Below are 15,441 nucleotides of genomic sequence, written 5' to 3' on the forward strand. Positions count from 1 at the left end.
CTAATCCAATGTCATGCAAACTTTGAAACACTCACGCACACTGATTTCTGGTGTGCTTTGCTTGTAAAACGACGTCATTTGCATTGATATTGTCGAGTTGTGTTGCCTACAATGTCAGTTCAAAATGTTAAAAAAAACTGACCAGCCCTTGACTATCAAATACAGTCAGTGATTCGGTTTTTTACAGCAGGGAACGTTGCAGCAGTGGAAATTCATTAACAGAAAAGTTGGGTGTATGGCTCGAATTCGATGAGTGACAGTAAAGTGCATAAGTAGGTGGGAGCTTTCAAGTATGGACAGGAAAATGTCCATGATGAACTGTGACATGGCCAACCATGAGTAATCTCAGAAGACTTGGTCAAATTTATGAACGAAAAGATAAGTGAAAACCAGTGATTCACAATTTCAACTTAAGCATATGAATTTACATATGTGGGTAGAACAACTTTGCAGAAAATAGCCTCTGAAAAGATGCAGTTTCATGAATTATGAACAGTCTGGCTTGCCAGGCTGCTTACTGAGAAATACAAAGTGGAAAGAATGGCTTCTACTCTTGATTTTTGGTCTGGTAGCATAAGGAAGGTAATCAGTTCTTAGAGGACATTGTCACAGGGAACGAGATGTGAGTTTCTCACATGACCCCCAAAGTTTAATTGCCACTGTGTGGATGGTGTCACACGACATAACTATCAGGTCAAGAATAAGCAGACAATCTCAGCACTCAAGTTTATGACAACCACGTTAGGGATAAAAATGGAGTCTCCTTACTCGAGTTTATGCAACAAGGGCACAACAATAAATGCAATTGCTCACTGCACTACCCTGGCTTAACTTCAATGCACTAAACAGAATAAGTGATTGGCCTTATGGTGTCTGGAGTTCTGTTGCTGTATGACAATGCCAGACGCAATTCTGCCATTCACACCCAAAATCAGAGCAGTTCTTTTGAATGGCAACAGACTGGCCGCCCATCATACAGTCTAGATTTGGAAACAGAGCTATATTCACTTGTTCTGCTATCTAAAGGAGATTCTCAGTGGCAAGTGTTTCACAATCGACGACAAGGTGAAAGATTGGTTATTCTCACAGGCAGGAGACATCTATGACTTAGGAATACAAAAGCTTGTGGAACGTTATCACAAATCATTAAACAAATATGGCAACTTTGTAAAAAAATAGAGAAAGACATGTTGCTAAAAATATGTGGTAGTTTATGTTTTATCAGAAAGTGTACCTTTCTTTCTAAAAACTCCTCATATTTCCTTTTTTCATCTATTCATCTCCTTATCTCCTGCATTAGCTGTAGATTTTTAATGGGTCTTGTCTTTTTGCCTATTTGACACTTTGCTGCCTCCACCACTTCATCTCTCAAAGCTTCCTATTCATTGTCCTTAGTATTCCTTTCCTCTGTTTCAGTCAGTTGTTCCATAATGCTCCCTTTCAAATTCTCAACAACCAGTGAGTCTTTCAGTTTAACCAGGTTCCATTTCCTTAACTTCCTATCTTTCACTGCGCTGTTTTCTGACCTGGAACCATGCTATCACTTTTCTTAGAAAGTATCATACAATTCAAAATGAACATAAACACTGTTGACGTTCATGGAGTCATAACGCTGCTCTGTACATCGCCTCTGGCTACCATCACGGTATTACGTCTGAAGATTGTCAAAAACTGGCTGAAATCACTAATTACAAACATAAAGGTTTCTTGCAGTCGAGACTGTTTATGTTCATTTTAAAGTACTAAAAAAGTACTGTTCCCAGCAAAAATGTTCTCAACGATTACTAATATACAATTTGTTTATTCAGTGCAGCTTCACTTAATTTTGTAGAATTGGAAGTATTGAGGCAGGTCTTTAATAGTTACAGCTTGAGAGGCTACCTTTCTTGTGGACTGGGGTAACTTTCACAAATTCCAGTGCCATTGAAAGTGGGCTTCAGGTATGCATACATTGATTAAATCTCTCAATAGTTCTCCTAGGTGAACAGATCATACGTTAACATCGCTATATTCACTCCATAAATATCACTAATGAAGTTGTTCCTCTTCTTTTTTTAACACATTAAAAACACCTTGCACCTCAATTAATCTAAAACTGAACGTATGTATGCTTCACAATATTTTCCAAAAAATACTTGTCAACAGTGGCTATACTGTGTGTTGATCTTCCTTATTAATTGCTGTGCCTTATCAGCAAAAATGTATCGAGCTATGTAGCACTCATATCACTGCATCAGGTACATCCTGCTTTGTAGTCAAACATGTAGACGCCAAGGTTATGTGATTTCCAATATAATCTGCAACAACTGTGATAGGAAATTTAATGGCCATGCAAATGTGAGGATATGATAAAAACATTTATAACTGTTTAGCAGTAACCTCGTGATATAAGTTGTCATGATTTCATCTATGGACATCCTTACCTCCATGGTTTCACTTGTGTGTAGCGACAGAAAATTTTGGTGTCGATCGTGAGAGCCGACCGATTGCGCTCTGCTGGCCTCTGGACAGCACGTGAAGCTTCTAGGTGACAGACCACGAAAACCTATACGTTCGCAAAGGACAGGGAGATGCTTTAATTCATTCTGCTCGAAATTCAAAATTGTATGTTAACTGCATAGATTGCTTATGCGGTTTTAGGACCTAGTTTACTATAATGAAGTACTTAAAAAAAGTCTCTAAAAATATACCCCACAATTAAAAACACCGTTAAGTTCTACCAAAACTACGAGTAATTTTTCACGAGAAAGATATTCCGGTTCTTACTACCTTAACTGGCCAATGTTATGGTTTCTGGGTGCGAGTGCAGAGGACTACACAGATAGATTGCTCTGAATCCGGTGTTTATTGCCGATGGCTGCACAAACGTCTTTGTCTCTGCTTTCCTTCATTAATCTGAAGTTGAATTTTACTTCTAAGCTGCGGAACTTAATGTAGTTCTCTCGAGTAGTTTGAGTCTGACTAAAGCAGTTTAGAAGTACCTTTTTCTTATTATGTAACATGCCTTTCATCGGATCGACTCTGCCAATAGCACAGACACTGTCGTAATGATATTTACAGTCACGGAGGTGCAGAAGTATTTATTAATGCATTGCTCTGAAGTGGAGAATCACAAACAGATGACTGGCATTGTGATATAAGCTAATTAGTTTAATGAGTCTATTATTGGAGCAAGAGCTATACTATACCTGTGTTTATGTAGTTTTTGTTTGTGTGTGAAATATTTTGAAAACTCGGCAAACTGTTTTATAATGCATAATCTTGGTAGTAGTGACCTCGGAAATTTTCTTGCTAAAGACGTTTCGAATGAAGAAATTGCCAGTGCGAACTGTGTTGCAGGAATTCAGGGTTATTGGTTATTAAGACTACTTTAGCATGGTGCATCATTGATAGTTTAGAATAAGAACAGCCTATGCTGTCTGATTGCCATTAATATTTTTGCTGATGAATAAAAACAAATAAAAATTGTGATTTATGATGACAATCAGTTAAAAAAGTAAAGAAGTTTGTCAAAGCACACTTAACCATAGCAAAGTAAGTGACAGTTTGTTTCTTTGACACCATTTGTACTTATATAGAGTGTGTCTCATCAAATGAGATTAATTAAAGAAATTCATTATTTCATTAATTTTGATGAAATGTATATAAAGTCCACATATGGAAGCCTAATATTTGGTATGAGAGCAGAAAAACGTTGTGGCAATATCATTGTTTCCATAATTTTTGGGTATAGCAAGATCTGAGGCATTCGAGGTTAAAAGTAGGAGATAATGATGTTCAAGTGTAATCTGTAGTAAGGATTTCACGTTAAGTAGGAAGCTGCATTCCTTAGCTCTTCAGATGAGTTTCAACTTCCTGAAGTAAAGTAAAAAGTAACGGTCATTTTTAAGTATTAACTTTCCTGAAACAGGGTGGAATATCAGGATACATCTCACATGTCGTGTCGTATACTACATGTAGCTAAGAAACTGTTTTCCCCCCTATAAATCAATTTCATTTGGTTTACATTCGGCATATAACACAAATCAGCGCCGTTTCCTCTGTAAACGAAAACAAACCTGTTGGATCCGACACATTCTTGTGGTACAAAAGTTAAATTTTATGGAAATTTTGATTATTGTGGCTGTATCTTGGACAATTTTACGATGTAAGCTTTTATTACTGTCACGTGCTGCGGAGCACAAATTGCAACTATATTTTTACATCTTTCAAATGAGAGCTATCGTAACGTAACCCTACGCACTACAGCCGAAACACGCGAATGGTACACAGGAGACTACTGTAAGTTTTCGCTGACTACCGTCGGAAAGAGCTACGAGCTGCAGACCCGAGGCCAGCCGAGAGTACCCCATCGGCACCCAGATTTCTTCTCTAGACGAAAGTCATGTTTCAACTGTAGGTCATAGATGTCATTCAGTGATCTCTACATGGAGATCACTGGTGTCATCGTAGACTTAGTATCTCTGGTTCTGCATGTAAATTTAGATTCGTCTGCAATTAACATCTTTGGTGAACGCTCGTATATGTCAAGCATTTTGCGACGTGAGAGACATCTCGTGTTTTGACGTGGCAATAGCGAAAAATCTTCCTACGAAGCAGTGTTGTTGACAACTGTGTTATATCGATGAAATGGTGAGGAGGGGGCGGATGATAGTGAAGAGTAGTAACAGCTAAAGGACACCTACATATTGTCATAAATTATGTCGCTGTTGTTTTTGTGCTTGTTTTTTATTTTGGGAGTAAACGCTGACGAGCATACACACATAGTAAGTATTCGTGGTGTTTACGTAAATATTTTTTACATGCTTGCTGGTGCAATAGCTGCACCGTACGTGACAAGAAAGCTGAAACTGTGAGACTGTAATATAAATGCCTCGTAGTTTTTGTTAAGGACTGTCACTGAAGTGAAATCTTATGCCGGCAGCACTATAGTTGCTCTGCTGGCTTACAGTATCAATCCCAATTACAGATAAAATAATATGGCGTATACCTATAATTAGAATGGGATTAGAATTCAAGAAACTAATTTGTCATACAATTATTTTTCAGTACAATGATAATGAGGAAGTTGTGTTGTGGATGAACACAGTGGGACCTTACCACAACCGCCAGGAAACTTACGCCTATTTTTCGTTGCCGTTCTGTGTAGGCTCGAAAGACACCATAAATCATTATCATGAGACCCTTAGCGAAGCTCTTCAGGGTGTGGAGCTTGAATTCAGCGGATTGGAAATTGAATTCAAAGGTAAAAATGCATATTTGTTTGTATTTCAAAACCAGTAAGAGTCGTGTAGACGCTTTTTCCTATAATGTACTCATGACTGTTAGAACAACTGTGTATTTCTTCTTTATTGTAACGCCAAAATGCCATCAGTCAGTAATGAATTTTGGGCAGTTATATATTGTCACTTTTTGAGAGAGAGAGGGGGGGGGGGTGACAACAGATAGTAAGTCTTGCGGTATTGGGAAAACTAAGAAGCCAATTAAATTGGTTAGAAAATTGAATGTTAGAGATGCAAATACTAACATTAAAAAAAAAAGTGAGTGAGTTAATTATATATGTGGGTGGTCTAGTTTTAGAGAGGAACCCAACTTTGACCATCTCAGATTTTGTTCAAATTTGGTGTGTACATGTACTAAGTGACCAATGGAAAGTTTGCAAATTTCTGGACTTACAAGTGTTAATACTTCATGTGTTATGGCCTCTAAGGGAATGATAAGTAAATGTCAGGGAGACATTTAAAATAATGTACTGTGTTCTAAGTGCTGTAATTCAGTTGATAATTTAGGTAAAGCTGCAAAACTTAGAAAGATGATTGAATAGTTTTCATTGTCCGCATTGCAAGATATCATTTGAATCACTTCTTTTGCTCCAGTTGGGACTGGAAAGTTGTCAGTAAATTTTGTTGCCACAGTATCTTTCCTTTACTGACTTATTGTGAAAGAAAACCTTTCATCCTGGAATGCTCTGCCTTGTTCAGTTTGATCCTTTCTAACAAAAATGAACTCAATTTTATTCAAGTTCAGCTCACAGAATGCATTTAAGTGAAAAGCTTAGAGGAATAGCTGTTTCTGCAGGCAGTATAGGAGTGTTCTTGTATATAGTCATTTGACAGTGCCCTCAGTTTCATCACATGCAAACTTTTCTGTACTTATTGCAGTGTTTGTACGGAAATCTGGGAGGTATTAGTACTGATTGATGAAGTTCGTGTACTGGCTGCAGCCCTAACACTGAACTATTTGATTTTCTGCAGATATGTTATTGTAATTTCAGTTAACCCACACATTTTGTGTAAAAGGTCTGAAATGTTACTGTATAATGTGTTCAGCTGTTACTCATTTTCTTCTTCTTCTTCATTCCTCCACTGTTTATCCCATCTTGCACAGTGACTGCTTTTTGAGGATTTGGCAAGTTTTGTTTTATTATTCAACCTTATGGCTGGATGCCCTTTCAGGTGCCTCAGCTGCCTAGGTAACCAAATGAAGTAAGTAATGTCCACCATCAGTCTGTGAATCGTGTAAACTTTGTTCGATGTGCTGGTGCATGTTATCTGTCCATATATCACATTCTCTGAGGTGGAATTTGGGGATCAGTCTACCATTTGTATAAATGAGAACGGAAACTCCATAAAGACCACTCAGGGTGGCTGGTGTGCCAGCCCACAGTTGTTGCTGGTGTGCCAGCCCACAGTTGTTGATCCTGTAGATTTGATCCACATCTGGCCCACTTCCCAGTCTTGCAACGTAGACAGCTATCGAGTAGGTGTGTCTTAGGCTGTTACTAACTGTGCTAAAAGTTTTGCATTGTATTTGCTTAATTTTGATAAAGTAGACAATAATGTGATGTGCATTAGCTTGACTGTTCTCCCATTGAAAACCTAGACAGTGTTGTGGACAACAAAGGTGTTATCTGCAAAATAAAGCAGTGCAATTGCTTCACCAATTGTAAGGTTGTTTCATAATTTTGAGGAATTGTGTTTGATGTTTTGTAACAAAGTGGTAAATGGTGAGGCCAGAGATTTTTGATGTTATCTTTGTGACAGAATCATCTACCAACAGATTTGTAGTTTTGAGTGGTGCGAGGTCTGTTTGAATTCACTGTCTGTATTCCAGTATCTTCAGGATGAGTGTCAGTATACATGCAAATAAGGTGTGATTCGAGGACGTTTCTTCCAGGGCAGCTACCACATTGGTACAGTAGGTAAACTTTTGATTCAATGCTGCAAATTGTCAAACTCATGAAGTTATTGTCCTGGTTAGTTAGCTATGCTACTAGCAAGCATCAGTTTCATATTCTGGACAACTCACCAGGGTGCCATTTGGCAACTTAGCAAACTTTGTCTGACTGACTTTGCTAAGTTGACAAATTGTATTCACTGGCCCTCTGAATTTTAATGAGGCAGCTCTAAGAGAATTGAAATTATTTAACTTATCATGTGCTTCCATCTAACATCAACCAAAGCTGTAACAGCAGACAATTTGTTAGTGTGTTCCATGTGATAGCTTAAACTTCTGCCCTGTTGAAGCATATTTACTGAAATGTATTCAGCTGATTTGCCAGAGTTCCATTAATAAAAATTTTTCTGACTGAGATGATTCTCCTATCAAAAAGAATTACAGCATGATCCTTACAAAGATTCAAATTTTGTCATCAAAATAGCATAATGATGAAGACAAATTGTATATTCATCACTGAACCTTAGGTCAGAACAGCTCAACAATATCTCCAAAATTAGCAGCCTGTGAGTGGTATTATACGTCCACAATTGACAACTTACCAAAATAAAGCTTTCACAGTTCTTCACGTGCTGAAGCCATAAGATATCCAAATCAATTATAAAACGGCACCTACTAAAAAAAGGTTGATTAAAGTTTGAAATTTTGGTACTTCTCCCTGTGATCCTAAAATATTGTGAACTTATCATTTTTATGTTACGCATGAGACAGCACATGCTGGGACATAGAATATCAATGATAAAGATAATTATGCACCTGAGAAAACAGTTATTGCTTCACATATTGTTGCAGTAGCTTACAGGTAATGATTGTTGCATCACCTTCCTCCTCAAAACAAGTGCCCAGGAAATTTATATATCAAAATGGAAACATTCCGGAGAGTCTTTTCTGAACTTTATAGCTCATGTTCACCAAGTTACATTCCCTGATAATTCTTTTCTCTGACACAAACTGTCAGCAAAACAATCATTTAGTCGGTTTGATGTGAGAGAATAAGTATGTAAAAACTAATTTTTCATCTTTGTTCTTCCCTCTCTGGAATGATGTAGTAGTAGTAGTAGTAGTAGTAGTAGTAGTAGTATGAGGAGGAGGAGGAGGAGGTATTCTGCCTTACAGCAAGTTAACCTTCTTCCACTTTTGTCTGTTCATAGCCTGACTTTTCATTTCTGAATATTTGTCTCCTTGGATATTGTCCAGCATTTGATATCTTCTTTTTCCTCTTCCCCTTTTTCCCTTCACCATTCCTTCTATTCCTTCCTCCAATAAACAGTTCCTCCTCAAGCAGTGTCCAATCCAGTTCCGTTTTCTCTTTCTAATGACTTTCAGCATGTTTCTTTCTTCTCCAACTCTTCTTAATACTTCTTCATTCCTTACTCAGTCTTCCTATTTCACTTTTTCCATTCCTCTCCATATCCACATCTCTGGTGCCTCCAGTCTTCTTTCATCTTCCTTCCTCAATGTCAAGGTCTCCACACCATACATTGCAACACTCCAGATGTAACACTTGACAAGTCTTTCCCGCAGTTCTTTGTTTAGTAGTCCGCAAAGTAATTTCTGTTCCCTCTTGAATTCTTCTTTTCCCATTGCAGTTCTTTCCATAATTTCTGTTGAGCAAAAAATATCATCCATTATTACACTTCCCAAGTAAATGAAGTTATTCACTTGCTCTATTTTGTCCCCCACCCCTGTTTTCACACGCCATTTTCTCCCCTTTCATCCAACTACCATGATTTTCTCGTTTCCTTCATGTTAATCTTAAAGCCATATTCTTCTACTTTTGTGTTTAGATCATCCAACATTTGTTCCATCTCTCTTGCACTCTCTGCCATCACAACCATGTCATCTGCAAATCTTACACACTCCACTCTCTGACCCCCTATACAAACTCATCTCCTTCCATCAAAACTTTCATTAATAATTTCCTCCAGGTAGATACTGAACAGTGTTGGTGATAAACAACCACCTTGTCTTACACCTCTTCTCAGTTCAATTTCTTCACTCATCACAACTCCTATTCTTACTCTTGCTCTCTGGTTTAAATTTCTAATTAGCCATCTATCCCTTCAGTCAGCTCCATGTTTCCTTAGGATTTCCATCAGTTTGTCCCATCTGACACAGTCAAAAGCCTTCTCAAGATCAGTGAACACAACATACATCTTCCTTTCCTTCTCCATGTACCTCTCCCCTATCACTCTCAGTAGCCCAGTGGTATCTCTAGTCTCCACTCCTTGCCTGAAACCAAATTGTTCATATCCTATTACGCAATTCAACTTTACATATAGCCTTCTGTTGAGCGTCCTCAGCAAGACTGGCTCCATGTGATATCAGGCTCACTGTTCTATGTTCCTCACACTTTTTGCTGTTCTTTTTTCTTTTCTATAGGTATTAAGATACTTTCTGTAAAGTCCTTTGGCCATTTTCCAGTCATGTATATTTGATTACACAATTCAATCAACTCCCTTCTTTCTCCAATGACTTTAACAGTTCTGCAGAAATCTCATCAATTCCAGTTGCCTTTCCATTTTTCTTCTCCTTCATAGATGCTTCAATCTCAGTAGTTAGTATTGCATTACCTTTGTCATCATCTGAAACTTCATATTCTTCTATCCCAAGCTCTTCTTCACTTGGTCAGCTGTCGGCATCGTATAGCTATTCTATATATTCTTCCCATCTTCTCTGCTGCCTCTACTTCTTTTAGTCCATTGTTGTTTCTCTTTTCCCTGTATGTGAAATCCATTGCTTCTTTGTACATCTAATCATATTTTCCTTCTTGCTCTAATTTCTCTTTCTTGTCACACTTGTCTGTCAGTCATTTCTCCTATGCTTTTTCTGTCTCCCTGCTTAATTCCTTATTTAACCTCCTGTAGTTGCGCTTCCCTTCTTCTGCGTTTACAATTTTCCATTTCCTGTGGTCATCCATCTTGGTTATCATATCTGGTTTTACCCATTATTTATTTACTTTTTTCCTCTCCTTGACTCAGTGTTTCCTTAGCTGCTGTTTTGTTCCTATTTTGAAAACAATCCTATCTTCCGTCTGTGCATTCCGTTTCCTGTCCTTGCATCATGATGTCACAATATGCATTCTCTAGTTTTTCAATTTAACTAGAACCTCAGTTACTACTTATATATGGTCTGAATAAATATCTGTCTCTGGACAACTTCTGACATTGGTTAGACAATTTCGGTATCTTTGTTGTATTATTATGCAATCAATTTTGATATCTGTTTTTGTCAAATAGAGATATCCAAGTATGCTGTCATCATTTGTGGTTATCAGGTAGAGTATTTCCAACTACCATGAAATTTTCATTGCATTATTTCAACAATCTTTGCCCTCTCTCATTTCTTTCTTCCAGTTCAAATTTTCCCGGAACTTTTCCTTCGGGTCCTTCACCAACTACATCATTCCAATCGTCCGTTACAACAATACGTGCATTTCTTTTTTCTCTCTCTCTGCTAAGTTTTCTATCTTCTCATAACATTCGTCTCCCTCTTCATCTGAATGATTGTTGGCATATAGACCTAGATGATTATGAAGTCTTTCTTTTTCCCTCTCTGTTTCATCATTATTCTTCCACTCACATATTCAACCTTGATAACCTTGTCCTTCAGTCTTTTAAGGTGGGTAGGACGTCAAATGGGCCGACTTGGAGCAGGAGAGGAACCACAGGACATTTTAATTTCCAGTTCCTATACTTTGTTGTCATTTTGACATTTTAATTTCCACTGTCCATACTTTTACAAAAGTAGAGGCACTGGAAATTAAAATGTCCTGTGGTCCCTCTCCTGCTCCAAGTCGGCCCGTTTGATGTCCTACACCCCTTAACTATCAAAATTCCAACCTCATACATTCCATTTTTATCTTCTCGTTAAGGAGAAGTCATCACTTTCTAGTTCTCCACAACCACCCCATCTCACCTCATACATTCTGAATACATCCAATTTATTTCTTGTCATTTAATATTTGGCGTTTTCTAATTTCCCTTCCTGGAGAAGGGTTAAGACATTCCAAGTCCCAATCCTCAATAAGTTTTCCTCCTCCTTCTTCTTCTTCTTCTTCTTCTTCCTCCCTTCCTTTTTTTCCATTTGCCCTCCCAGAGATCCGATTGAGGGGAAGCTTTACCTACGGAATATTTTACAAAGAGATCCATCCCATGAACATCTTGGAAAGTGATTCCAGTGGTGGTTTCCTGTAGCTTTCAACTGTTCTCAGCATCCTGTTGGCCTGCTGACCCACTTTCATGCTGGGGTTGGTTACCCAACCTTCCACTGGGTTGCTCAGCTGAAGAGGGGCACCACTTGGAGTAGGTAGGATTGTGGAGAATTGAGGTGAGGGAGGCTAAGAGAACTCTCTTGTTGAGTTCTTGTATTCACATCTCACTCTTATTTAATAGTCAGAGTTGCAAGGTTGTTGCAGCATGTATCCCAGATTATCTCCCAGGCCCTGAATGATGTAACAGTTGTTTAAATGAAAAACTTTACTTGATATTTGTAGACCTTCATAGAAGAAAAAAACATTTGTAGAAAATTGATATTTTTTTATAAAAAAATATGTATTCTCAAATGGTAATTAACACAAGCATCTATATGAAACAACCCTTCTGAGATAGAGGGGTTCAAAAATCATTTACTTTAGCAGCAGTTTTTTTCGTGCAACTTCATCCCTGACTGTCTCAGAAACTATGAACCCACAAGTGGTAAAACTTACAGGTTTTATAAAAAAGCTACTAAGGAGTGATTTCTAAACAAACTAGATAGAGAGATCAAGTTACTTCAACTTGGGAGAAATTTAGTTGCAGTAAAATTTATTGAATACTTTACTTTGAGATAGCTTAGTGGTGCCCCGTGGACCACTTACTCAGTTTGAGCAAATAACTAAAAAATATACTGAAGGTATCTGACTGACTTGATGTAGTTTTAACTAAAAGAAGAAAAGCATTGTTGCAAAATTGCTCTGTCTTGCAGCACAGTCCTCCTGGGATGGACACTTCATTTCCAGAATGGTGAATTTGATTATGATTCAGATTATCTATTTTCTTGTCATTTGTGTGGTTTCCTCATTAATGTATAACACTGAGAGTAAATTGCAATTTTTCTATCTTATGTTTGTTTAGTAGATTTTCTTTGTTCACATCACAAGGGCATACTGTGTATCATAATGTATACAGAAAATATTAAATGAAAGGTTTTAGTACAAAAACTGTTAAATTATGAGATTTGAGAACAAAAAACAACAACAATAATAATAATGATTTATTTTACTTTGGGTAAGGTGCAAGAAATGACATGGTGGTGTGACCTATACTACTTGGGTAAAAATAACAAGTGATGGACTGTCAATCATTGGAGGGGGCTATGTTGTTGGTTCTCATTTTTCTGTGGACAGAATATACTTATTGCAGCAACAGCTGGCCATTTCTATTGTGGATACATTGGCATGCTGCTCGTTAACTTGCAGTGTTGGGCTTGCGTAACTTCGTGGTAAATGTCTTGTTGTTTTCTGCTCACCCTCACAATTAGTTTAGGACATTTTCATGAAAAATGAACATACTGTACAGAAAAACAATGCAAACAGTGGAAACAAATAGGAGTTGTTGTGGTTGCTGGTCACAAGCATCACCCGCCAGCCGGCACACAAGGCAGCAGAGGGATATGATGGTAGTCAACACAATAGAAGGTGTAAGAAAACTCATTCTGTGATTAGTCGTCCCTATGGTAGCTGTCCTGTAAGCAACTAACTGTGGTGTTTTGCTAGAAAGATTTAGGAAATTCCAAATCAAACTGTCTTCTTGTCCTAAAGAAATCTTTGCCTTCCTTACATGTACAGCTTTTCATACTCTTAAATTCTAATTTCTGAGCTGTAAAATCATAACAGTCCAGTAGACATAGTATTTCAGTGGATCACATTGTCATAACACAATTAAGGGGGATGACAGCACACCAGGAAAGGATAAGAATTTTTTGTGTGTTGAAAACCTGTAGTTTATGCTTGGAGTAAATGGGGAACCTGTGGAAAGTTCGTGTTACAGCACACTGGAATTGTTTTCCACAGTACTTCAGTACAGCTATTGATTTAAAAAGGATTCCTCTGTGTGTTGTCTGTGCCAGTGCTGTTAACCATACATCCCATAAGCAAGCAGATGTGCTGGGATGTCATCGTAAGAATCCTGAGCCAGTTAAATGTAGGCCTACATCATAACAGAGGTCTTGATCTAAGTATAAATGGGTTCTTTGAATCTGACAGAATTCCACAAGGTGTTATTCCATACAATATTAGAAGTGAAATATAGCAAGCTAGTGCAGCGGTAAGACATTGGCTTTTTTGTTCAGAAGGCTGGTAGTTGAAACGCCTGTCCAGCCATTCATGTGTAGGTTTTCTGTGGTTTCTCTAAATTAATTATGGGTTGTTTCTTTGAAAAAGACACAGATAATTTCCTCCCTTTATGAGCTTGTGCTCTCTCTTAATGAGACTGTCATTGGTGAGACATTGACCTAAATTTTTCTCCGTCATTCAATTCACAGAGAGAAAAAAACTAAACATGCATCAATATATTTTTTGTAATGACTGTGGCCAATGTACTAATCATAAAAATAGCTGCAGCAGGCTGTGAATATGTGTCTTGAGAGCTTGTGATCTATCCTCGAATACCTGGTGTCTTGGGAATTCATGATCGTGCTAGAATTGAAGAGAGTCTAGTGTCAACTGAAACATAATTGTCTGAAGTCAGCTAAGAGACTGACTTAAATGCAGTGAAACACAATGCACATGGGCACTGGGCACGACATGAATTAGCTGTAACAGTGGTTTCATACTCAGTAACTGTGTCACCAGATCGACCTAATTTTCAATCTTCATTTGTGATTTGTGTTTGTTGACTGAGGGATAGAGTGCACTTGAGAGAACACCCCAGAAAATGTTGGCACAACTTCTGTTAGCATTCAGGTATAGTTGAATTAGTTGATAATGTATACCTTAATGTACAGAATTATAATTAATATGGTGAGACTTGGGAGTTTGTTGACCCTATTTTTTGTGTGTTATTCATCTATTCGTCCAGGGATCATCTTGCAGTCATGTAGGATTTGTCATTATAATATTGTGAAAATATATAACACACACACACACACACACACACACACACACACAAGAATGCTTTTATGAACATAGGACAGGTGGTCAGACAGGCCTTGTTGAAGGAAGCATCTAGCATTTGTTTGAAATGATTTGGGAAAACCTAAATCAGAATGACACGGCAGAACAAACTCCATCCTTCTGAATATGAGGTCAGTGTCTTAACAAGTGTGCTGCCTCATTTCGTTGGTCCCTGTTGTACAGTGTTCTTTGATGCATACACATTTGCACTTGATGACTTGCACAAAAAACATAATTTTGATCTTCATCACTGCATCCATCAAGAGCACCCACTGGTGACTCCTGAACTGTGGACATGCTGTCTGTTTGGAAAACTGACTCCAGACCTGCAAACATGGCACCATGGCCCCATGTGCGTCTTCATGTCCTCCACTCAGTCTGTCTGCAAAACAAAGTCAGCATCCCCCGTGATGAGTGAAACATTGCACTGAGGAGAATGACAAAATATTACCATCATGCATTATAGGTCTTGCCACATGAAAAGCATTAGAGTGCTGTAATCTGACAAGATATTGTAGTTATCTCCCTACAATATTAATCACTACTCTGCTGTGTGCATTACTTGGAATGAAAGTTTCAGTTGTCTTTTTAATCAGATGTATTTTAGTAATCTTTTTCATCTACTAGGGCAATTTGTTTACAGTTTTATTCCTCAATAGAAAATGCTGTTTTAGGATTTTTGTTTTTCCATGGTGAATGTAGTCCAAACTTGCCCAAATGTTTTCCGTAATATGTGCAGCAGACTGGTAAATGATTCACTTAGTAGAGTAAGGATACTTAATTTTTTAACATTTCTTTGCAGTGATGCTTACTACTAGTTGTAGTTATTTATTCTTACAATCATCTTCTGCAGTTAAAAATTTTGTCCATTGTGTGTCTTCAATTCTCAGAAAAGATTCACATTTCTGAGAGTTAATTGTACTTTGGAATAGTATATCATCACAAGACATTGGCTGTTACAAACAGATGATAGAACCCCCTTTTTTTTATTTTATTTTATTTTTATTTTTTTTTTTTTTTGCAAAAATTGCTGATGACATTCTTTTCAGTCA

General features: G+C 37.7%; 1 protein-coding gene across 1 annotated transcript in view; it reads left to right on the forward strand.

Moving 5' to 3' along the window:
• Positions 1-4,444: 4,444 nt before the first annotated feature.
• The window catches only part of LOC126336699 (transmembrane 9 superfamily member 3), a 104,768-nt gene continuing 93,771 nt past the window's right edge, over positions 4,445-15,441 (forward strand). Inside the window, exons 1-2 of the mRNA XM_050000654.1 lie at positions 4,445-4,766; positions 5,050-5,245. Coding sequence (XP_049856611.1) covers positions 4,701-4,766; positions 5,050-5,245 — 262 coding nt within the window. The 5' untranslated portion in view covers positions 4,445-4,700. The remainder of the gene's footprint in view (positions 4,767-5,049; positions 5,246-15,441) is intronic.

This window comes from Schistocerca gregaria, chromosome 2, assembly GCF_023897955.1.
Source record: "Schistocerca gregaria isolate iqSchGreg1 chromosome 2, iqSchGreg1.2, whole genome shotgun sequence".
In the NCBI taxonomy this organism is placed as follows: domain Eukaryota; kingdom Metazoa; phylum Arthropoda; class Insecta; order Orthoptera; family Acrididae; genus Schistocerca; species Schistocerca gregaria.